We start from the raw sequence: 25,138 nt of genomic DNA on the forward strand, positions 1-25,138 counted from the left end.
GACTAAAGAATAATGGACAGAATAAAAAATATTAATGTCTGCTCCTTAGATTTGTTTTAAAACTTTGGTCCTTTTCTCTGGGCCTCAAAAGTTCCTAGTGTCCTTGAGCTGCAGAAGTAAAGGAAGAAGAGGAGGCTAGGTGGCGCAGTGGATAAAGCACCGGTCCTGGAGTCAGGAGTACCTGGGTTAAAATTTGGTCTCAGACACTTAATAATTACCTAGCTGTGCGGCCTTTGGCAAGCCACTTAACCCCATTGCCTTGCAAAAACATAGGGGAAAAAAAGTAAAGGAAGAGGCACAGCCAGTGTCATCTGAAATTCCAGGCCAGGAGCAAAGGAAATCTAAGTCTTTGTCCTGTGGGAACCCTTTCTCTAGTGTGGATTCTTCTGGCATAGAACCCTACAATTCCACAGTGGAATGAAAGCTCACTGAGGAGAATAATCTGAACTGAACCAACAATCCGAACTAATTGTAAATTCATCTAATGAGTGAGGAATCAGCAAATAGAAGCAAAAGCATATACAACAAATTTAATTGAGAAAAATACAAAAACAACAAGGACTCTCAACTTTATGCACACTGGACAGGCAGCAGCTGGTCAGCTGAGATGAAAGGAGCCTGAGAGATTGCCTCCTCATCTCCCAAATTCTCCTCCCCCATCCACTTCCCTCCAAGTCAGTGGGGACAAGGCTTTGCTGTCCTTTAGAGCAGTGTGCAGATGACCTTGCTCCAGTTAAGATAGGGGCTCTCTTTTGATCTCAGCAGGGGGAGGCTCTGGGCCTGCAGCTGACAGATATTAATATCTCAGGATCTTTTGGGGTGGAAAGGATCTTGAGGTAGGATGGTCACTTTTAGTACATTTTCTGCATTGGGGTAGGGATGATTTCATTTCCTCCAACTATCTCTTGCTGAGAGAGCATCTAAACTCCACTCAAATCACTTTATCAGTGGCTCTTCTGGTCACTGGCTCTCTTCTCATCATTATTGTTAAAGGAGAACTACATAAGGAGTATCATCTCTTCTGCAGCTGAAACCTATTACTTGTCATTTGAAGAAAAAAAAAAACAAGACTAACTTGACCCTTGCTCCTCCTTACATTCCTGTATTTCTTATTGGTTGACATATGAGACAGATAGAAACAGAAAGGAACTAAAAGAAGAGAAACAGAGAGAAAGAAAGATGTGCTGAGTGTGCAGGAGGCAGGGGAGGGACAAAAGCATTTTCTAGGCTTGGATAGGTATACAGAAGGTCTCAATAGTATGCTGATTTGCTAGTCAATTAAGTACCAACTGAGTGCCAATATTGTGCTAAGGTACAGTAGATACAAAGAAAGGCAAAAGAGGGTTCCTGCCTACAAGAATCTCCCATTCTGATAGGGAACAAGCCATATAAAGGATATGGAAATAATCATCAGAAGGAATGCACTAGAATTAAGGAGGATGGGGAAAGTCTTCTTGTAGAAGTTGAAATGTAACTGAGAATTGAAGAAAGACAGGGTCGCCAGGAGATAGAGATGGAGAGAGACAGTATTCCAGGGATGGGGGACAGCCAGAGGAGTTTTCCTTTTTTCAAACTTTTCAGTTGCCAGTACCCCATAAATGATATTTAACATATCAATGAAGCTTCAATAACTGAATACTCCATATTCTAATGTACATAAAGCATTAAAAATGACTTAAAATGACTCTAAAAGCACACTTCAAACATATAAAGCCATAGCAACACAAACATCCATCAGCAATAGTCCTAAAATGGATATCAGTGTTCTAAGGCATTCATCCATTTAATCTCATTGGCAAGTGACTTCACCACAAATCTTTTAGTTAAATGTATTGAGGCCCTCTGAAAGAGCCGGGCTGAATTAAAGAACAGCCCAATCTTACAAAAACAATGATTAGGACTCCTCCCATCCTTAGGAGTTCATGCAGAGAAATATTTTTGTCTAGTTTTCTCACCATATTCTGCTGAATTTCCTTTAAGTTTTAATATGAAGCCTTCCCCAATCCTGCTTAATTACAGGGTCTTCCCTCTGTTAAGATTTTTATCCTTTGTATAGCTTTCTTTGTATATATATATATATATATATATATATATATATATATATATATATATGTATATGTATGTATTTTGGTATGCCATCCACCCCTCCCCTTTAGCCCATAAGCTTCTTGAGGACAGGGACTGTCTTTTGTTTCTTTGAATACACCCACCTCTTAGCACAGGATGCTTGGAGTGCAGTAGGCATCTGAAAACCCAGTAAATCAACCTAGCAAAAAAGCCTAGCACTTCATAAATGTTTCTTGATTAATTCATTGATAAAGTCACAGAACAAAGTTCTTCATATCTGTCAATTGTTCTCTTTCTGGAGAATCATCATGGAGCAATAGAAAGAGCACTTTCTTTGGACTAAGAGGACCTGAGTTCAAATCCTTCTGCCATTGTGTGATCTTGGTCAAGTTATAACATTTTAGAGTACTTAGTTTCTTCGTTTGCAAGATGAGAGAGGTTAACTAGAGAGCTTCTAAGCTCTAAATTTATTATCCTGTTACAAAGAGAGGTGACAGGGCAGAAAGAATAGGACAATGATATTCACTAGGGCTTCTTGATATTCAGCTAGGAAAAACACAACGGGTTTCTTGAACATTTCTATAACCAAACTTTTTCCTCTTCACAGCTATGCTGTGCACTGTCAGGAAGATCTGAATTCAAATCAAGACTCAGCTAATTTCTAACTGTGTGACCCTTGGCAAATCCCTTAACCTCTGCCTACCTGAGTTTTCTGATCTGTAAAATGGGGATAATAACAGTATCTGTCTCAAAAGTGTTATGAAGCTCAAATGAGGTATTATTTGTAAAGTGTTATGAAAGCCTTAAAACTATTTAAATGTTAGTTATTATGATATAACACATATTATTTTACATCATCATCATCAATACCACTATCCAACTGTACTCATATCAGTTCTTCCGTGTGGCAGCCCCATCTCACCTGCCAACAAATGCAGATTCCAACCTACCAGACAATTTTTAAATGCTGTTATAACAAAAACACCGAATAACCATGCAATCAATCTTACGATGAGTGCCTCTGACTTTAATTACCTAGGTTGTTTCTTGAATGATAAAGACAGAGTAATGTGTATTACCAGATCTGTACTAGAAAATGTTCCAGTTTGGCAGAGCTTTTTATTTTAAATACAATTTTATTTCAAAATGTAAAAATCTTTTTTAGTTAGTGGGAATACAAAAACAGGTAGAAGTTTGGATTTCAACATAGGACCATAATTTGCTGACCCATATATTAGAGTTGGGGGGGGGGGGATTTACGCATCATTTATTTCAACTTGTTTGCTTCAAAGATGAGGAAAGTTTAAGTGACTTGTCCAAAGAAACACAAGTAGGAAACAGCAGAATAGGGATTTGAACCCAGGCTAATGTTCTCTTGCTTCTGTACCATGCTGCCTCTCAAAGGAAAAAGTTCAGTGTAGATGTTCAGAAGTCAGAGAGAAAGGGAAATGGAATCAAGCCTTTACAATGTTCTAGATTCTGTGTTAAACACTTACAAATATTATCTCATTTGACTCTCACAACCACCCTGGAAGTTAGGCACAATTGAGGAAATTGAGGTAAGCAGAGGTTAAGTGACCTTTACCTTCAAGGTCACACAGCCAATAAGTATCTAAAGAAGGATTTGAACTCAATTCTGCTCGATCCTCTGGATTACCTTAGCTGCCTTGTAAGAACATACTGGGCATAGCTTTGTATGGGATTTGCATTGTATTGGTATTGGGGGAGAAGCAATAGAAAAGCATGGTTGTGAAAGAATTTATTTCAGGGAATAGTAGGAGAAACAACATGGTTGGTACAATGGATGGTGCATGAAAATCAGTCAGAGAAACCTGGGTTCAAATTCCATCTAAAAAACTTACTAATTGTGTGACCCTGATTCACTTAACCTCAAAGGGGCTTAAGATTACTTAAGTGCAAAATGAGAGTCAGAAAAGATGGATTTGAAGATGGTAGCTTATGAATAGAACACTGGGTCAGGAGTCAGTAAGATCTGAGTTCAAATGTGACCTCTGACACTAGCTGTATGAGTCACTTAACATTCTTTGTTTACCTTGGTGTTAAATGTGTTCTTCGTTTTCAAAGAAGGTCAATGACATTATGGGTGACAATGTAAGGGACTTGTGAGTGAATTGGATTTAATTGAGGAAGACTTGTACCAAGTCATCAGATCAGCCTCACTCTCTTCCAGGGAAGAGAGATTCATGGAAGAAGGAAATGGAAAACCTCTCCAGTGTCTTTGCCAAAAAAACTCTGGGGATAACATTGGTGTGCTAGGGTCCACTGAGTCATGAAGAATTGGACAAAACTGAACAATTAAACAACAAGTTTCCTTACAGAAAAGAAAGTTATAGTCATATTGAAGTTATTGAGCTCTAGAAAATGGAGTTTGGGTTTTTATAATTAATCAATGGATAGGCTACTGAATACTTCTGTTCAGATTTCTAAAAAATAAAAATTATATATATATATATATATATATATATATATATATATATAGTTAGTATATAAGATAAACTGGATAAAATGGATCTAAAGCCAAGGAAACCATTTAAGAGAGTATAATAATTTTTGGGAATACAGACCTAAAGTTTAATGTAAATTATGAAGGAATTAAGATTTGGGGATGAGGAAAAAGGAATCACAAAGATGATTGCAGTATTGACTTTTGGCAATTCTTTGTATTGGGATATTGTTTGTTCAATTGTTTCGTGAAAATAACTCATACAGAATTCCTATAAACATTTTAGGGGCTGTTAGGTGGTGTCATTTTCTTGAATTCAAGTCTGACTTCAAACATTTACTAGCTGTGTGATCCTAGGCAAGTCACTTAACCATGTCTGGCTCAGTTTCTCATCTATAAAATGAGAAAGAAATGGGAAATCACTCCAGTATCTTTGCCAAGAAAACTTCAAATGGAATCATGAAGGATGGACATGACTGAAAAATGACTGAACAACAATGACTGAACAATATAAGTATATTGTCAAGTAATTAATTAATCTTCTTTCTGGAATCTATTGTAGAAAATCAAACATAAAGAACTTAATTTGACAGACCCTTTAGTAAAGCAAGAATGGTTGTTCAGTAAATAGAGCATGGACTTCCTGTCTCAACACTCACTAACAGTGCCACCCTGGGCAAGTCTCTTAACCTTTGTTTACCTTAATTTATTGGAGAAGGAAATGGCAAAATATTCCAGTATATTCGCCAAGAAAACCCCTTAGGAGGTTATGAAGAATCAGATATGACTGAACAATAGCAACACAGTAAAGCAGATAAGTTAAGAGAACAAATAGAAGAGTAGAGGTGAAGCCAAAAATCAATCCAAGGACTATGAAGATCTAAAGATTAACTGTCAATGGACACGTAAATAAGAGGCACAAAAATGTAGGTATGTCTCAGATGACAGCCTATATCCTGAAAGAGAGCCAGATCTAAAATATTAATAATGATAAAAATAACATTTATATAATTCTTTTTTGGGCAAGGCAAGGGGATTAAGTGACTTTCCCAAGGTCATACCACTAGGTAATTATTGTCTGAGGTCAAATTTGAACTAAGGTCTTCCTGACTCCAGGGCCAGAGCTCTAGCCACTGCACCATCTATGTAATCTTTTTAGGTTTGCAAAGAGCTTTTCAGTTGGTGTTCTTATCATTCCCATTTTATAGCTAAGGAAACTGAGGCAAGCAGAGAGTAAGTCACTTGCCAGGGTCACATAGCTATTTAACAGTCTGAAGCAGAATGTGAACCCCACTCTTCCTGTGCCAAACCCAACAGTATTCATTGAACCATCTAAAACACCCAAACTACAAACCAGGAACATAACTTCCTGAGTGTGGAACAAAATTTTGCAGATTTTATGAACAGAAGAATTTTTTTTAATTTTTTTTACAGAGTTCACATAAATAACTACATTATTTGGTTTCTGCTGGCCTACATATATATTTTAGCGCATTCCAAAAGGTATTCAACAATATATATTTTAGGGCATTCCAAAAAGTGTTAAACATTGTAACAAGTTAATTTCTACAGGGTAATAAACATAGCTAATTTGTGAGGATAATAGTCAAGTAAAAGAAATAAGCTGCTCATATCAGTTTAACTAAGCACAATAGGGAATCATTGGTGATAAAGACGAAATGAAATATAAATCAAAATGGTGGGTGCCTCTTGAATATGGCTCACTTGTGACACCAAAGTCACAGTAAGAGAGTCTCCAAAAACAAGGGACTGAATACAGAGACAAGAGGAAGAGGACAAATTCACAAAGTTCTGACTTGGTTCAGTGGCCAGAGCTTACTAACCATGTCCCTCAACTATCAACAGGAGGCTGAGAGGCAGGTGGAGATACATGTCAGTGTCAAGTTTCAGCTTCCATAGGACAGATCTCTTACCTCCCCACAGAGACAAATCATCGGCTGGAGACACCAGGTCTGTCTGAGTAGTGAGGTCTCCACTCAGATGGGTTGTAATTTGATTCGTCAAGATAACCTGTGAACAGACAGGGAGAAAGTTGTGGGGAGGGGAGTGGGGATGGGGGTGGAAGGACAGTAGAAGAAAGAGGGAGAAAACAACCAAATTAATTATTAGAGCTATCAGAAAGCAAATTGTGGACCAGGTGAAGAATGATAGACACATAGGCAGGAAGGCCCTAACTCTGACTTTCAGCAACTTTAACTCTAGGCCAAAATAGATTACGCTGTCTGTCAGCCATTGATGATGCAGAAATACTAGGCACTCAAGTAGGCTTTTCCTAAGCTTAAACCATCAAATAGGAGTATGATGAAAATTAGAAATACAGAAAACTCGAAATTTAGAATGTCTGTCTTGTAAGTCTACAGACAGAAAATTAATTAAAAATTAGAAAACATCTCTATAATCTATGTTTTAAAACAAACCAAAAAATTTAACTTCTATTCATAAAGTACAATTAATATAGTCTGTTAAATTTTGGGGGCAAGGATTTCTTTCTCTTTGTATCTAAGGCTCTTAGTACAATGCCTTACACAAAGTAGGCACTTGATAAATGATTGATTAAATGTAATGTGGCACATAATAATAATTCCATTTAGAAAGGTATAGCATTATGGTTCTACTTGAGAGAGGCCTTTAAGGTCACTTATCAGGTCACTAGTCCCTCTCTCTCATCTTTAAAGTGAGGACAATAAGTTGCTAGATTTTAAACTTTTATCTCCCTAAGTCAGAATTATCATACTATCTGTCTGCAACTAATTGATTTCTAGAAAATGTACCTTAAAAGCAATGATGTCTTCTGAGTAAAATCCAGAAGTTTTTTGAAAATCTTACTCTATCACTTTATATCACATGTTCATTATTGAAGGCCCTAGCAAAAGCCCTTCAAGCTATTAAAAACCACATTCATACACAGTCATGTGATATTTTCCAACTGAATATATAAAATTGTAATCTTATTTGAAAATAGCTATGCAAAAGTTTTCAGTGCATGATTTAGAAGTTTAGATATTAAATGGAAAAATTAGGTCATGCTCATAGCAATTATCTTATAAAAAGATGGCATAATCTCTCATCCTTACTAAGCTAAATGACCAGTCCTTAAACTCCTTAAACCTCTCAGTTTCCTCATCTGTAAAATGGGAATAAAAAGATTATAATGGTCATGTTTTGTAGGAGATAATGTATATAAGGAAAATATTTTATAAATCTTAAAAACACTACAAAAATGTTAGAACATTCCCAGTGAAGCTGAAAACTAGCATCTTGGACATCAACCATTTAGTCAGTCAGTTAATCAATCAATAGATATTTATTACGTATCTATTATGCCAAACACTGTATTAGAAAAATATCAGATGCTGCCTGCACTTAATCCAGAGGAAATGCTTCTTCAGAAAGGACCACTGAGCATTATTGAGAAACTCAATACACAGAACATTATGACTAGCTGCTTCAGTTCCATTTCAGAGGTTGGGGATGGTTTCTTTTGTGACTCTAACTTGAACAAAAATGGAAATCATCTCCTTTCCCTGACACCAAGTGGATGTTTGAAAAGCTTTTCATCCACACTTCTACTCTTGTCTCTTGGGGGGCAGTGACACATTATAAATCCTATACCTGTGACATCTTAATGGGAGACTGAGAGAGTAACTTGATGGTGGGATTAAGAGAAAGAATTAAAGGGATACAGAGGGAAAAGAAAAGAAAAAGTTTTTGTCTTTTTAAAAATTTTTAGAAGGAAAAGGATTTTAAAAGACACAGATAAATTGGGTTTCTGAGTGACTGATTAATCTATGGAAATGATTCTATGAATAGCAGATTTTTGTGGTCTCTGAGTTGTACAAGAATGGGCAACCAAGTTTTAACAAAGTGGTTAAATGTGCTAAGGACAAAGCATTCCTATCCTAACTAGAAGCTGCCAGCATCTCAGGCAACAAAATAATCACAAACAATAACTATTATATGTCACTATAAGGTTGAATGATCTCATCAGCTCATTTGACCTGTTATCCAAAAGAAATTCAGGAGGAGAATCAGATGTGTATTTGCTCATGTTTAATCAATCAACTCATTTGTGTTTAAAGTTAGATTGTATAGTCTTCAATAATCACACTTTTCATCTGTGGACAGTCTAATTTCAAGTAGAATATCATAGTGCTTTTAGGACATAGGCTTGTAAAAATCCTTAAATTTCCCCTACTACTTAAGATTAAGTTAATGTTCAGAATAGCTTAGAAAAACTTGCAAAAGATGGAATGTTGGTACAAAGTAAAAGATGAAGGGGAGAGGAAGTAGAGAAGAGAGGGGGTGTGTGTGTGTGTGTGTGTGTGTGTGTGTTCGCCTGGGCTACATTCCATGATCTGGTCTTGAGTGTTTCATGCTTAGGGACTCCTTTTCATCCAGGAATGATCAAGGTATGGTAGCTTGATTCACATTAAAAAAAATACAATTGGGGGCAGCTAGGTGGCACAGTGGATAGAGCACCAGACCTGGATTCAGGAGTACCTGAGTTCAAATCCAACCTCAATCACTCAATAATTACCTAGCTGTGTGGTCGTGCGCAAGCTACTTAACCCCATTGCCCTGCAAAAACTAAAAAAAAAAAAAAAATACAATTGATTAATCAGAATGATTATTTTATAAAATAATAATGAAAAATATAGTTACCAAGTATACTGAAACATTCATAATTTGGTCAGTACCCAGTAGGAAAGTGAAGTAATATAAAAAATTGAAAGAGAGTATAATAGAAAAGCCACTAACACTATTTGGAATCAGGAAACCTTGGTTTAAGTCATGATTGTACTACTCATTAGTTGTGTAAGTTTGAAAAAATCATTTATCTCTTGGGACCTCAGGTTCTTCATCTGTCAAATGATGGATTTGAACTAGAGAGTTTCTGAGGTTCCATCTAACTCTAACATTTTATGACTTTTTATTACTTAATGGATACCATTAACCCATGATAGCAAGCTTTTTAACTTAATTGGTTTCCAAGGAGAGCAGATCCATCACTGTCCCCTGAACAAAGCTGACACATTCTTATTCTCTATTTCAACATGCAGATCACCATCTTTGTGTGTTTTTTTAGCCCTACCCTGAGCCTCTCTTCTGCAGTTGACACCACTGAGTACCTGTATCCTCTCTCCACTATGGGTTTTCTGAGTACCAGTCTTCATTCATCTTCTACCTGTCTGACTGCTCCTGTTCAGTCTCCTAAATCACATAATGTATGTGTTCCTCAAGATTTTGTCCTTTTGTCCCTCTGATGAGTAACTCATATTCTAGTTATTGACTCTGGCATATCACACGATATTTCTGATCCTGAACTTCCCAATCCCTATTCCCAATTTGAAGACTTTCACCTGTATCCACAGAAATGAGCTGATCATCATGAGCCTTGCCACAGTTATTTCCCTGGCTGGCCTAGGCAGAATGAGGAGGGACAGGTCTCTATGGTCTCTTACATGCTCATATACAATAAGGGTTTTTTTTTTTAATCTTTCTATGTGTCATGCCCCTCTCTGGCAAGCTGATGAGGGCTGTAAACCACTTTTTTAGAATATTTTAATGCATAAAATAAAATATATAAGATTTCAAAGGATACCAATTCAAATACATTTAAGAAATTTAAAAAAATATAAGTTATTGAATCCCAGGTCAAGAACCCTTGTTTCTAGAAGCTTAAAACAGTTGTTATGAGTGATTAACGTATCCTAAATATTCTTTTCTTTTTCTATTTTGATCTCTCCTTTCTCAGTTCACTTGAATACTTATCTCTACCTACATACACACAAACACACATATATATATATACTATATAGATATATACAAAAATACTATCAAGTATTTATCTATCTATCTACCTACCTATCTATATTTATCTATGTTTATACTCCAGAAGAAAATAAGACCCTTGAGAAGAACTATTTTTTATCCTCAGAGCTAAGCTAAGGTACAGACATTTAATGAATGCTTAATAAATTCAACTGGATTAATTTTTTTTATTTTTTATCTCATGTTAAACCTGTTTCAAGCCTCTTATGAGTTCTTTTTACCACTCAATTAATGAAATTATATTATTCAAAACCTAAAAGTAGATAGGTATACCTCTACTATCTCTGGTAACGTCAGAACCAGAGGGAGAGAGAGAGAGAGAGGGAGAGAGAGAGAGAGACAGATACAGAGACAGAGACAGAGACAGAGAGAGACAGAGACAGACAGACACACACACACACACACACACAGAGAGAGAGAGAGAGAGAGAGAGAGAGAGAGAGAGAGAGAGAGAGTGTGTGTGTGTGTGTGTGTGTGTGTGTAGGGGGTTGTTAACAATAGTGAATACAAATTCAAACCACTCTGACCTTCTCTTTTAAAAAGTCCTTAAAAAATAAAATGGCAGAGAGTCAAAAGATATCAGAGCTTTTTCTTAGTGCTTCTACTATTGATAACATCTGCCTTCATAACATCTATTGTATTCTCCTCTTTCTCTCTGAGACTGTCACCACCCTGGTGCAGGTCTCTTACCTTATGTCTAGACTACACTGGTCTGCTTCTTGCTCTCCCATTCTCAAGTCTCTCTCCACTTAATTCTCTTCTCCATTTAGCTGTCAAATAGATCTTCCTAAGATCAGGTAAGACCACATTACATCCCTATGTAATCAACTCCAATTCCTCCCTTTTACTTCCCAGATTTTTAAATCCCTCCGTGACCTGGCCCCTTCCTATCTTTTAAGTCTCACCTTCTATAAGAGGTCTTTCCTAGATCCTTCCTCCTGATTTCCATTTATTCTATGTACTCTCTATCTTGTTTGAATGTTGTCTCTCCCATGAGACATATAATCACTGAGGCAGCACTGATTTCTGCCTTTCTTTGTATCCTTGGTATTTAGTCTCCTAGGGGCCATTGCCAGGCGATGACTGAGGAAAGAGAGAGGCTGATGACTCTACACAGCTCTGCCTCCCTTAAATCCAGTTCACTTCCCAATCAAGACACCCCCCACCCCTGATGTCACTGGTCCCCTCTAAGAACAAAGGATGAACAAGTGATTAGCACAGCATCTGGAATTTAGAAGGTAATTAGTGCTTTTTGTAGAGAAGTTAGATGGGTCTGAAGAATAGAGTGTAGGACCTGGAACCAGAAAAACTCATCTTCCTGAGTGTAAATCCAACTTCAGATCCTTTCTAGCCATGAAACCCTGAGCAAATCACTTAACCATGTTTGCCTCAGTTTCCTCAATTCTAAAATGATATGGAAAAGGAAATGGCAAGTCACTTTAATGTCTCTGCCAAGAAAACCCCAAATGGGATCAGAAAGAGTTGAATATTATTAATCAACAAGTGTTTTTTTCTATTTTAAATTTCTTTGTTATAAAGAATGACTCTCAGAGTGAGAGAGGACTATATTTAGAAGGGGAAGTGATTAAAAATAAAAGATAACATTTTTTAAAAATTTAAAGATTTAAAAAAAAAAACCCAGGCTTCAGTGGTTTGCAGTTGGCATAAAAAGGCATCTTCCTAGAATTTATAAATCTTACATCTCAAAATTGCAATAATCTGAATATTGTTACTCAAAGTTAAAAGGTAATAGCTGAGATTTTTCCCTATTAAAAACTGGATGATTTTGGAGAGTCAATTGCTTAACCAGAACACCACTGGATTATGTTATGCAATGTTTTGTTCCTTCAATAAGTTAAAAGAAACAAATCCTTACTATTTACAGCAAAGATTTTTCTACATAGCACCAAAATGTGACAAACATTTTAACTTTTTACTGATCCTCTCTGAGGGAGGTAAATGCCAAATACTTTTAATCTCAGATTCAGTTTTTCCATTTATAAAATGAGGATAATATTTTTACTACCTGTCACAGAATTATTGCAAAAAAAGATTCTTTGTAAACTACTAAACTACTAAACATGTAAAAGTAGGAGCTACCATTATTATTAACCTCTTTTTCCATATAGAGGAATTGAGGAAGAGAGAGCTTTGAGCTTTTTGTCCAGGATCATTATCATAGCTAGGAAAAGGAGTTTTGCTTCTCTATCTGTCTGCCTCTCCTCACACTGCCACCATAGCAGCAAAGTAGCATAATTAAGTAAGCTAAGTAGAATGAAGGATTCTGATTTAGAATCCCACTGACTAATACTCAGAAAATCACTTTCCTGAATTTTGTGAGATAGTCTATAAGATAGGAAATTATACCTAAATTAACCCATCTAAATAAACCTATAATACAAAATTGTTGACAAGTCTGTTCTTTACCACATACAACCTTGTGCTATAAACTGTTTAGGAATCAAATTCCAATAAATAACAGCTGTCAACAACTACTATAAAAATGCAAAGCATGTGAGACAATCCAAAACAAATCTTTTCATCTTTTTGGACAATATTCAGTGACCTGACTGCATACAGTTAACTCATTTCCTAGATCTGTAACAGGCTTAGGAAATAAAATTCTATGGAGAAGAGACCTTTGTAGGCAAGAGATATCAAGCATTCAGTTGTTTTTAGTCATCTCAGACTCTTGTGACCTAATTGAGGTTTTCTTGGCAAAGACACTGAAGTGATTTGTCATTTCCTTCTCTCCAGCTCATTTTATAGAAGAGGAACCAAGGCAAACATAGTTAAATGACTTTCTCAGGATCACACACACTGTTAAATGTCTGAGGCCAGATTTGAATTCAGGAAGATGAGTCTACATGACTCCAGGCTTGGTGTTCTACCCATTGCATCATCAAGTTACTCATAAAAAGTGGCCTATAAAAATTAATGATGTGGCAGCTAGGTGGCAGAGTGGATAGAGCACTGGGATTGGAATCAAGAAGACTTGTTTCAGGAGTTCAAATTCAACCTTAGACATTTAATAGCCATGTGATCCTGTATAATTCATTTAATTCTGTTTGACTGAGTTTCCTCATCTGTAAAATGAGCTGAAGAAGGAAACAAAAAATCACTCCAGTATCTTTGACAAGATAACTCCAAAATGGGGTCATAGAAAGATGGAATTTCTTAATAATATGAACATATCCTTGCTGATAGTATTGATCCTCTCTCTCTCTCTCTCTCTCTCTCTCTCTCTCTCTCTCTCTCTCTCTCTCTCTCTCTCCCTCTCTCCCGCCCTCCCTCCCTCTAGTTAAAAAATCAGTGATGCAATGATAATCATTTCAGGGAAGTCTCTAACCTTCAACAAGTATCTGCTTCCTTCTCTCTCCCCTATCATAACCTAAAGGTGCAAAGAGTCAGAAAAGTTTCAGAATCACTTTTCACTTTTACAAGATGTGTAATATGGCTAAGTGCAGTGACTTACATGGATATTTCAATTTCCCTAGAAAAGAGAATGGGATGTGGGAGAGAGGTAATGAGAGGTAGTGAATGACTAGTCAAATCACAAATGAATATTATTCAATGTGGTTGCAAGAGACTTTTGATTTGGAGATCAAGAATCTTTTCAATTCTATAATGCTTTATTAAGAGAGCAGAGTCAAATAAAACTTCATTCAAAAAACTATACCTTGCCTTGGCTGAGAAGCTGGGTGGCATGTGAATAGAGGACCCAGTCTGAAGTCATGAAGATTCAACTTTCTGAGTTCAAATCTGGCCTAAGACTTTTACTAGCTGTGTCATCCTGGGCAAGTCACTTAACTATGACAGCCCTAGGTCCTCCTCTATAAAATGAGCTGCAGAAAAAAAAAATGATAAACCATGCTACTACTTTTGCCAAGAAAATCTCAAATGGGGTCACAAAAAATTGGACACAACAATAAGGCAGCACAATGTAAAGAGGGAAAACCTGAGTGCAAATCTACCCTCAGACAGATAATTTACTAGCTAGCTAGCTAGTATGACCCTGGTCAAATCAATTTAACCTGTTTCTTCAATTGTAAAATTTGGAAAATAACAGCACCTATCTCAAAGGCTTGCTATAAGGACCAAATGAGATCATATTTTGTAAAGTGATTAACACAGTTCTTGTTACATAATAGACACTTAATCCTTAATCCCTTCCTCCCTTTAGCATTCAGAAAGACTTAGTTTTGGGTCCTACATATGTGTCGTACTCCAGGCAAGTCACTTATGCTCTCAGTGCCTCAGGTAACTTTCTAAACCTGCCAGTTCCTGATAAATTGGAGAAAAAGCACCTATAGTGGGTCTAAACCATGCTTATGAAATCACTTGATTTTTCTAGTCTATATTTGTTGTATAGCATGATGCTTTACAACAAAAATAAAAATGAAAAATGGCCCCTGTAGTCAGTCATGGGAGCAATGAAGTGTCTGAGTCAACTAGATTTTCTAAAGGATCCATGACTTCAAGAAGGTGAGAACTCCATCTACCAATGTAGATCATGTTTCCTTTATGACTTAAGTAGATCTAATCTTTACAAGTTGCTGTGAATGAAAAAAAATCATCAAGTGGTCAGCCTTTAGCTATAACCTCCCAACACAATAGGCATACTATCTACTGCCAGGTCTATATTTGAAACCTTTCCCACTGTGTTAGAACCTTCATGAAGTCAAAGTTGGCCTCCACATCATGCTGAGGTATCAAAGGCAGGCTTGACTTTCAATTGGAGTATTTAGTCAGGAACTCAGATATCTAATTTAGCCCTGTCAATAAATTACTAATTGGCTAATTTACTTTTTAGAGATGGAGAAAGCATAAGATGCAGGTACAGTGTTGACTTACTTAAGGATTCATAGAAATCATGGAAATTCAGAGAACATTCAGAAACTCAGGATGAAAAATAACTATTATCAGACTATGTATGATATAGCATGATACAGTTGACTGGACATCAAAGAAATGGTCCATCAGTGCACATAAGCAAGGATAGACACTGCTGACAGACAATGAAATGAACCAAGAATTGGACAATTGGAAGAAAGATGACTGTAATTGGGAAAACACAGTGATTTTAATGACCTCAAGCAACTTCTAGAAATTAAAGTCCAACTATATCTTTCTGATAAGATTAAAAAGCATCATATACCACAGTTTCTAGAACATTAAAGTTATCAGTTACCCAAAGGACAAGGCAAGAGCTGACTGCAACACATCACCAACAAATATTGTACAAGAGAAGTTTTATAAAAGATATTAACAAAGAAATGTATTCCTGAAAAAGAAGGTGGACCAGTGATTTACTAAGATTATGCATCACTGGTTGCCACACAATATCAAGAGACATAAAAAGGTTAGTTGGACACTTTGTAAAAAATTTATGTGAGGGCAGGGGCCAAAACTAAGAAAAATATATTAAGCAATCAGTATATACCAAACATTTTTCTAATCCCTAGGGATTCTAGTAAAAAAAGTGATTTAGCTCTCAAAGTGTTCAAACCCTCACAAAAGAGTGAAAGTGTAGATTAAGTATAGGTCCTAAAGGTTTCAGAAGGAGAGAGTCCACCTGACAGTGTCCTAGAATGTGGAGGGCATGAAGGGAAGGATCAGTGGCAGGGCCCAAGTTAAAACCTGGTGGTCCTCCAATTCACCAGATGAATTAGAGTTGATGATTCATTTCAAACACATGCCTTTCAGTTCTTCCAAACTGGCTGTCATGGAGTGAAAGGAAAAGAAGACAAAAGGGGAGAGTGCGCATAGTGGTGGGTATTCTCATGCCTGCTTCCTCATAGGATTTGGGTGAAGAGAAAAGTCACACAAAATGAGAAGATATTCATAAGCTACAACTTGTACCATTAGAAGGAGTTTGTGCATCAGTGAAATCATAGGACCATCAATTTTAGGTAAATATTTTGGTACAGAAATATTATACCAAATATTCTAAAATTTGACAGTCATAAAACAAATCTAGTTTTAGTATTGCTGGCTTAGTTTTACTAAAATATGGAAACCTGCAAGTCATTCCTTCCTTTTAAAATTTACTTTTCTCTTGCTTTATCATAGTACATTCAAAATGCCAGTGCTAGAACAAAGATGTTAATGAACAATTTCCATCTTGAAGAGTCACAAGACAGTTTTCTTTTTAGGTTTTTTGCAAGGCAAACACGGTTAAGTGGCTTGCCCAAGGCCACACAGCTAGGTCATTATTAAGTGTCTGAGACCAGATATGAACCCAGGTTCTCCTGACTCCAGGGCAGGTTCTCTATCCACTACGCCACCTAGCCGCCCCTACAAGACAGTTTTTTTTAGAAAATGTGAGAGGTTTGGGGTTTTCCTCTTTCAAAATAATTGTGGTATGAGAATGAAACTTTAGGTTTGGTTAAAGCTGGCACCTGTGTGGGAGGTTCACTCTCGAGTTCTAACTTGCTATGCAATTCTGGCCAACTTTCTCAGCCTCTCTGTGTCTAGAGTCTCCTCTAGAAATGTGATGATCCGTAGACTGTTGTTATCTAGTCATTTCAGTTGTATCCAATTCTTCCTGACCCCATTTGGGATTTTCTTGACTGGAGTAGTTTGCTATTTCTTGCTCTAGCTCATTTTACAGATGAGTAAACTGAAGCAAATTGGGTTAAGTGACTTACCCAGGGTTACAATTAGTAAGCTTCTGAGGTCAGATTTAAACTTAAGTCTTTCTGATTACAAAACCTGCAGTCTAGGGGCAGCAAGGTGGTGCAGTGGATAGAGAGCTGGCCCTGGAGTCAGGAGTTCAAATCTAGCCTCAGACAATTAATAGTCACATAGCTATGTGACCTTGGGCAAGGGTCCCTTGCAAAAAGCAAAAAGACAAAAACAAACAAACAAACAAAAAACCCTGCAGTCTAACCCCTGCAAGATGTAGGTGACCCGGTTCAAAGGTACTTTCACAATTATAGTGGGAGAATTTAACATAATCGTATCTGTATATGCCTTCACACAATGGGAAAAGTACAAAAACATATTATGTGTCAAATTATTGCAACATTTTAATTGACATTTATTTGATTTATATTTTCATTCTCTAAGAAAATCTTTATGAAAGTTTTTAACTCAAAAGTGAGAGAGAGGGCGGCTAGGGGGCTCAATGGATAGAAGCACCGGCCCTGGAGTCAGGAGAACCTGGGTTCATATCTGGTCTCAGACATTTAATAATTACCTAGCTGTGTGGCCTTGGGCAAGCCACTTAACCGTGTTTGCCTTGCAAAAACCTAAAAAAAAGTGAGAGAAGAAAAAAAGAGAAAGAGGGGGTCCAATTTTAACAAAAATAGAAATTCTGTCACATAGTGAGTGGAAAGATCCCTGGTCTAGGAGTCATAATACACAATGAAGGACCTGGATTGAGTCCTGGCTCAGATACTTAATAATAACCCCAAGTAGGTAGTACTTTTTCTTCCATTTTGTTCCATAGCCTGGGTCGCAGGCAGCAGGGTGGTTTAATAGTTCCATCTTCAACACAGCCTCGACATCCTGTAAGAGCTCTGAGGCCTGCGGCAGGAAGTAATCTATCTTTGCATTAAATCAAGAGCTTGTTCACAGTGACTTAAAATGGAGTTGTGTAGTTATAGCCAAGCTATTATTAGTGACCCTGAAGAAAGTCTTTTGTTTTAAAAAAAAAACTGAAAAAAACTAACAGAAAATCATCCAGACTATGGAGATATAAAGCAGGGGAAAATGTCTGTCTCAGGATAAGCCCACAATCACACACAAAGAAACTGGAGTTTTTCCTGCATTTCTGTCACTGCCGTGACCATGTACATTCAGAGGAAATACACTGCAGGCATAGAAATATGCCTGCTCTTTAGCCCAAATAAACACTGAGCTACATTAGGCAAGTTACTCCCACAGAGGAGGCCTCTCTTCTTGGCTCTCTTCTCTTCATCCACACACGCAGAGGGACTCAAGTGGAAAGCATCAGATGGTCCACAGGACCCAACCATGTGGCATCACATACTCTGGTGTCATAGAGTTGCCCCACCAACAGAGAGGAGGCTGGGGTTAACAAGTTGTGCTTCTCAGGCCCGGGAGCTGCTAACAGTCACGAGAGCCACAAACAACAGAGGGGGTGTGACATTTCCATCTTCCACATAACCTCAGCATCCTTTGAGTATTCTTTGGCCCCTAGCAGGAAGTAGAATGTACTGGGCTGAAATTGCAAGCTGTGCTCACAACGCCTTAAAATGGAGCATTTCCCTATTGTGTGCAATTAGTAGTCAGGAGGCAGCCAAAAGAATATCTTAAGTCAGTGAGGGTTTAGGAAAGAAAAACAAAAACAAGAAGACTAATATCGGAGGACTTTGAGGTTTAAACAGATGGAACAAACTTTCCTACTGTGGCATGTTGCAGGGTATACAATCTTTTTTAGCCCTTGAAAGTGCTTTAGAGGGAGCCCTCCCATTTCCTCACCTTTTGTCTACTACCCACTAATTTGAATCAAAAAGCAAGGGAGTTGAGTTTCCAATAGCACCCTGAATTTCTGTTGACTTTTGGATGGAGTATTCTAGTTATTTGAAAGTGTTTTCTATTCACATATATTTTCATGCTTTGGGGAATCCCCCTCATTTTAATTTGAAAGAAGAAATTAAAAAGAATCAACTCCATATTAAGTGACCAAGGCAGACTGCTGGTATTTTTAGCTCATTTCCCCTCTTGCTTTCAGTGGGGGCCTCATTTAAACTAAAAGAGAAGTTTTGTTGACTCACTCCTTTTTGGAGGGGGTGGGCCTAGAAAATGGCACAGTTGTTGAATATCAGCAACAATCAATTCTGGCAGCCTTCATCCTTTGGGGGAACATTGAATATGGATCTGAAGTCCCATAGCAACGGATTTTTCCTGGGAGCCCTAGAATCCCTGAAAGGAGAATAAAACCAACTTAGGCATACTGATCTGGCCTATACCCTTATCCTTGGAGTTGGTCCTGGGCTAAGTGAGCCTCTGGTTGACAATAGAGAATCACAGGGCTATAAATATTGAGTTGGGAGGAACCTTGGATATTGTCTTAGAGTTTTTAACCTTTTTTGTGTCATGGACCACTTTGGCAGTCTGTTGAAATTTCTGGACACCTTCTTAAAATGATATTTTTAATTGTATAAGGTAAATGAATTACAACAGTAACTGATTATACTGAAATACATTTATGAAAATAAATAAATTTAAAAGTATATTCACAAACCTGTGTTAAGAAACCCCAATAGAATCCAGCTTCTTCATTTTACAGCTGAAGAACTGAGGCCTAGAGCATTTGTTCAACTTAAGTAGTAACTGGAAGGACTGGGATTTCATCCCAGATTGTCTTACTCCAAATCCCAAGTTAGAAAGTGCTGTATAAGTCAGTGATTAAATTGCAGACAATTCTAGCTCTTGCCTTAACCCTTGACCAAATACATCTGGAGAATGAGGTATTTGCTGGGAAAAAAAAATCACAGAAATCATTGTCTGTTTGGAAAGGGTACAATTGATCTACCTGTGCACATGGTCAGAAGTCTTATAAGATATAAAAATTACTATCCCTCTTCCAAACTTCCAAAGTTTCTTTGTATACAATAGACCTCTACTAGCAACTATGAAAAGATGGCACATGGAACAGTGGAAAGAATGTTGGACTTTGATTCTGAAGACTAGGTTTGAATCTTTGCAGTGCATATCTCTTTGAGTCTGTTTCTTCATCTTTAAAAGAAGTAGATTGGGCTAAGTGCCTTCCAGTTCTAAATCTATGATTCTTTGTGGTCTCTATCTTCAAGGGGTTTATCCTGCTTGAAAGAATGATGTCAACGTGCAGACAAACAAATAAGAAAAACTGATTCAATATATAACAGACACATGAAGACTAGGCACAGAACAAACACATTAAATTGACTAAATATTTATGTGATGAGTCATGGCAGATTTCACTCAGTGAAGTGGGAATGAAGAGTTGGATTTTAGGCCTATCTCTGTCACTCATTAGCTGTGTGATATTAAGCCAGTTATTTAACCTCTAGGCTTTCAAACTTCAGCAATCTATAATTCTTCTTTTCTTTTTTTTTTTCCCTACTATCTCTCTTCTGCATTCAAGGCTAAGGTTTGGTCCAGGGCAAGATCAAGGACATGATAAAGAGGCTGGGGATTCAAGAAAAGAGGACGGAGTAGTGATGAACTACTCAAGAGAGTTCAAGATGGGGAAAGGAGTAGAGTATAGATAGTGGAAGGGAGAGAACTGAGAGGCTAAGGGACTAGAGAATGGACAGCCTCATAATGGTTTTCATGAAATATTAAAAGATCCATAAGAAATCCTCCATTGCTTTGAGTATGTCCTCAAAAGATGATTTTCCAAGTATTACTGACAATAATCACATAGAATAAGGATTAGGTGTCGAAAGTTGTTTTACCAGAAAGAAAAATTGCTAAACATAGCAATTGCCTTTTAGACCCTTGGATTCTTCAAAGCATATTTCCTGATTTCTGAGTATCTGGGCCATTACTAGTTGTCTTGACCTTTGCCTTGCCTCTTGACTTTGATGACTGAGGAGAAAGTGAGGCTGACAACTTTGCTCAGCTCTGCTCCAGTCATATCCCCAAGTAAAGACAGCACTCTTAAGATGTCATTGGTCATCTCTGAGAAGAACGAAAGAAGTTATTCAGTCATCTTTGATATCAAGTCCTAGTTAGGGTATTCTGTTGCCATACCCAGGATATTACTCATTCGAAAATTAATCTATTAACTTGTGTTGTGTCATGGTCCTTTTAACTAAGGCAGCATAGTAGAAAGAGAAAAAGATTTGGAACTAGGGGAGTGGTTTGAATCCCTGCTCTGAAACTATTTGTGTGACTTTGGGCAAATCATTTCATCTCTATAGACCTTGGTTTTCTCCTGTAGAAAATAATCACCTACAAGGTTCTTTCTAGCTCTAAAGAAAGGATACAATGATTTTCCCAATGGACAGCTGAAGTCAAAACCGAGACACTAATATTATTTCTGAATTTTAGATTAGGCAATTTCCTTATATCTCAAAGCCAGGGCTTTGGTTGCTCCTCACTACTCAACTTAAATTAATAATAATAGCAATAATAAAACTATTTTTCTTAACACGTTATACTTTTCAAAACATTTTTACATATATTGCTTTCACCCAGACTTCACAGCAATTCTCAGAGAAAACTCACTAAATATTATTCACCTCATTTTGCAAATGAGTAAACTGAAATACATACTATACTCATAGTCAACTCTTTATAATATATTGTTGTTCTGTCATTTCAGTTGTGTTCAACTTTTCATGACACCATTTGAGGTTTTCTTGGCAAAGATGCTGGAATGGTTTGCGTTTTCCTTCTCCAGTTCATTTTACAGATGAAATACTAAGGCAATTAGGGTTAAGTGACTTGCCCAGGGTCACATAGCTAGTAAGAATTTGAGGCTGGATTTGAACTCAGGTTGTTCAGACTCTAGGCCCAGTGCTCTATCCATTGTGCCACCTTTCCAGCATATTAATCATAATTGAAATAATTATTATTAGTCTTAATAATCCTTGGCGTCCTTATCCCTGGGATGAGAAAGAAGATGGTTGACTAAAGGGATTTGAGTCAGGATGATATACAGTAACTTTCTAGCAGTTAAGAAGGCTTTCCAACAATCTTGAAATTCTAATCAATAGACCTCTAGCAATACCATTGACTGGGTTGGCACCCTGGTCAGTGTGATAGTGTAATGAAACTGCTCTTATGAATCTAAAAAATAGAGTATCAGGGCATTATGGATTGCCCCCACTTGAAACTACAGTGATGAACTGATTAAAGTGGAGAATAGTGCAGTAAGTTCCATTATGCTCTGGGTATCACAAAAAAAAGCATCAGGACAAATTAGAAATAGCAACACTTCACATAAGGAAATGCTTTGATAAAGATGGCACAGTCCACTAAAGTGGGCAAACAATCTGAGAAAAAAACTGAAAGCATGATACTTACTTTATGTCACATAACACTATAGCAGAAGGGAATTATGAAAATTATGGAAGATTTGTGGAAATATTTGAGAAGCTTACATCAATTTCTATTGGCAAGCACAATGGAAAACTTGGACATCATATCACCCAAGTAAAGATAATGAAAAAGATGCAGTACAGAATCCAGAAGACAAATGTTTATCAGAAATTCTATATACTTTTCATCATCAAAAAGGTAGATGTCATAAGCTTGAAGAAAAATATGTAGGAGACAAAAGGAAGCTAAGAAAGAAGCCCATGTTAAGCACCAATTTTGTGCAGCTATTGTGTTAAATACTTTATAAATATTATCTCATTTGATCCCTATAGCAACTGGAAGAGGTAGTTGAGGAAACTAAAGTAGAGAGGTTAAGGGAATTGCCCAAAGTCACATAAATAAGTGATTGAGACACTAACAAAGTAATCCAAAGAACAAAATAAAGCAACTCAGTGGTAACCAAAGTAATTTTTTTTTTTTGCTGAAAGTCATTTTGTGCTGATTTTGCACAATCAGAAGAAAGCATATCCATGAAGGAGGAGCTTTAACCTTGTTAAGAATAATAACTAGAGCATATGAATTTAAAAAAACATTCAAAAGATATTAACAAAGATCAAAAAGGTCACTGAATATAAAAGGCATTATTTTTAATTACCTTATGAGAACTTCAGAATTTCAAATTTTAAAAATGAAGAAAATAATAGAGTTTTGCAATTTATGAATAATTACTTTGGATCTGGTTTATATATCTGGATATTTGTGTTTGTTAATGGCAATGCAGTCATATGGGAAAAATTTGTTAAAGCAAATAGATTTTTGTAAGAGAATAGATTTAGGGGTAGCTAGGTGGCACAGTGGATAAAGCCAGGAGAACCTGAGTTCAAATCTGACCTCAAGACACTTAATAATTACCTAGCTGTGTGACCTTGGGCAAGTCACTTAATCCATTTCCTTAAATAAATAATTCTTTTTTTTAAGAGCACAGATTTAGAGTTAGAAGAGAACTTGGAAGTTATATAATCTAATCCAGTTGAAGGCAACTGAGGACCTAAGAGAATAAATGTTCAAGGTCACACAGATAATTAGTAGCAGATATACTACACTGTTTCTCAGAGAAAGACATTAGTTGTTTAATTGTCTTCTTCTGTTTAATAATACATGGAATTTTGTGTATAAAATTACATATTTTCAAGAATGAAATTAATTAGGTGTCCCTAAATAGGAACTAATGTGACAGTTAGAACCCTGCTCAGCATAATAATAATACTGAAACTTTATGAAATATTTAGCAATCCAAGCAGTGAGGAAGCATGCTCTAGCGGTTAGAGCAGAGGACCACAAGACCAGACGTCCTGGCATTCTATATCTGCCTTTGTCATTAACCACCTGAATGAGCTTTGGAAATTCAATGCAAGACCATTTTCACTTCTGTTAAAAGGTGGTGATGAATAATGTGCAAGATAGGCACCAGACAACGGCAAATAGCAAAACAAAACTAGACTGCTATCTGACTAAATATGGGAGAGCCGCAAAGTGTACCAGCATCTATACATAAAACTACAGTTAGAACAAGCTGTTCATAGGAGTTAAATATATTCCTATCACTCCAATATATGGAGGGAAACATACTATCAATGTCATGATAATATATAGGCTATGTTTAAACTTAGTTCAACTTAAATTAAATGAAAATAATCTCTGGTTTACTACTTTTCCCTTTTTATTATCATTTTCAAGTTGTATTACTGTATACTGTTTAAAGTTGTATTACTGTAAAACTACTTTTAGGTCTCTAAGAGTTACTCAGAAATATTTATATATATATATATTATGTATTATATATATGTACACACATACATTATATACTTACAATACAGAATCACAAAATATTAGGGTTATAAGGAATCTTTCAAAGTTTATCTAGAGCAATTTTCATATTTACAGACAAGGAAACAAGAGATGTCACTAGAGATAAAAGGTTTAAAAGGAAATAAACTCTGCCCTCAAGAAGCTTATATTTTACTGGAGGAAGAACAGGTCTAGTACCTTCCCTCTGTTAATTACTTGCTATTTATCCCACAAATAGCTTATTCTGTATTTATTTGTCTCCATGTCATCTCCTTCACTAGATTGTTAGTTCCTTAAGGGAACCAGACTATCTTTTGTACATTTTTTAATATCACTAATACTTAGACCAGTACCTAGCACAAACCAGGTCCTTAATCAATGCCTATTAACTGACTGGCTCAACATATAGGATACATATAGGATACCTGCAATATGCCACAGGCCTTCTTCTGATTCTCTTGATAAGTCTAAGATAACAATGGAACATATGGCTGTCCACTGCTTATATTTCACTCTTTTAAAATGCTATATACATCATTGATGGCATCCTTTCTTTGTAAAATATCTTATTTTTTTATATTTGTTTTTATATTTATAATGTTTCTCTTTCTACCATGTGCCTCTCCATTGTCTTTTGGTTCATTTTCAAATGATATTATAACCACTGTAAGACATGAGTGTTTTTGTAAAGCAATGGGGTTAAGTGACTTGCCCAAGGTCACACAGCTAGGTTATTATTAAGTGTCTGAGGTTATATTTGAACTCAGGTCCTCCTGACTCCAGGGCTGGTGCTCTATCCATTGTGCCACCTAGCCACCCCCAAGACTATTAGTGTTAAAACGATGGGCCCTGGCTTAAAAGAAAAGTTTGGAGTCATTACTTTTTCAATTTCTAACAGATAATTCA

General features: G+C 36.6%; 1 protein-coding gene across 1 annotated transcript in view; it reads right to left on the reverse strand.

The window, feature by feature from the left end:
- RAD51B (RAD51 paralog B) overlaps window positions 1–25,138 on the reverse strand; it is an 832,520-nt gene that overhangs the window by 269,299 nt on the left and 538,083 nt on the right. The window contains 1 exon segment of the mRNA XM_074236283.1: window positions 6,466–6,562. Within this exon segment, the coding sequence (XP_074092384.1) occupies window positions 6,466–6,562 (97 nt within the window).

This window comes from Macrotis lagotis, chromosome 4 (genome assembly GCF_037893015.1).
Source record: "Macrotis lagotis isolate mMagLag1 chromosome 4, bilby.v1.9.chrom.fasta, whole genome shotgun sequence".
NCBI lineage: Eukaryota > Metazoa > Chordata > Mammalia > Peramelemorphia > Peramelidae > Macrotis > Macrotis lagotis.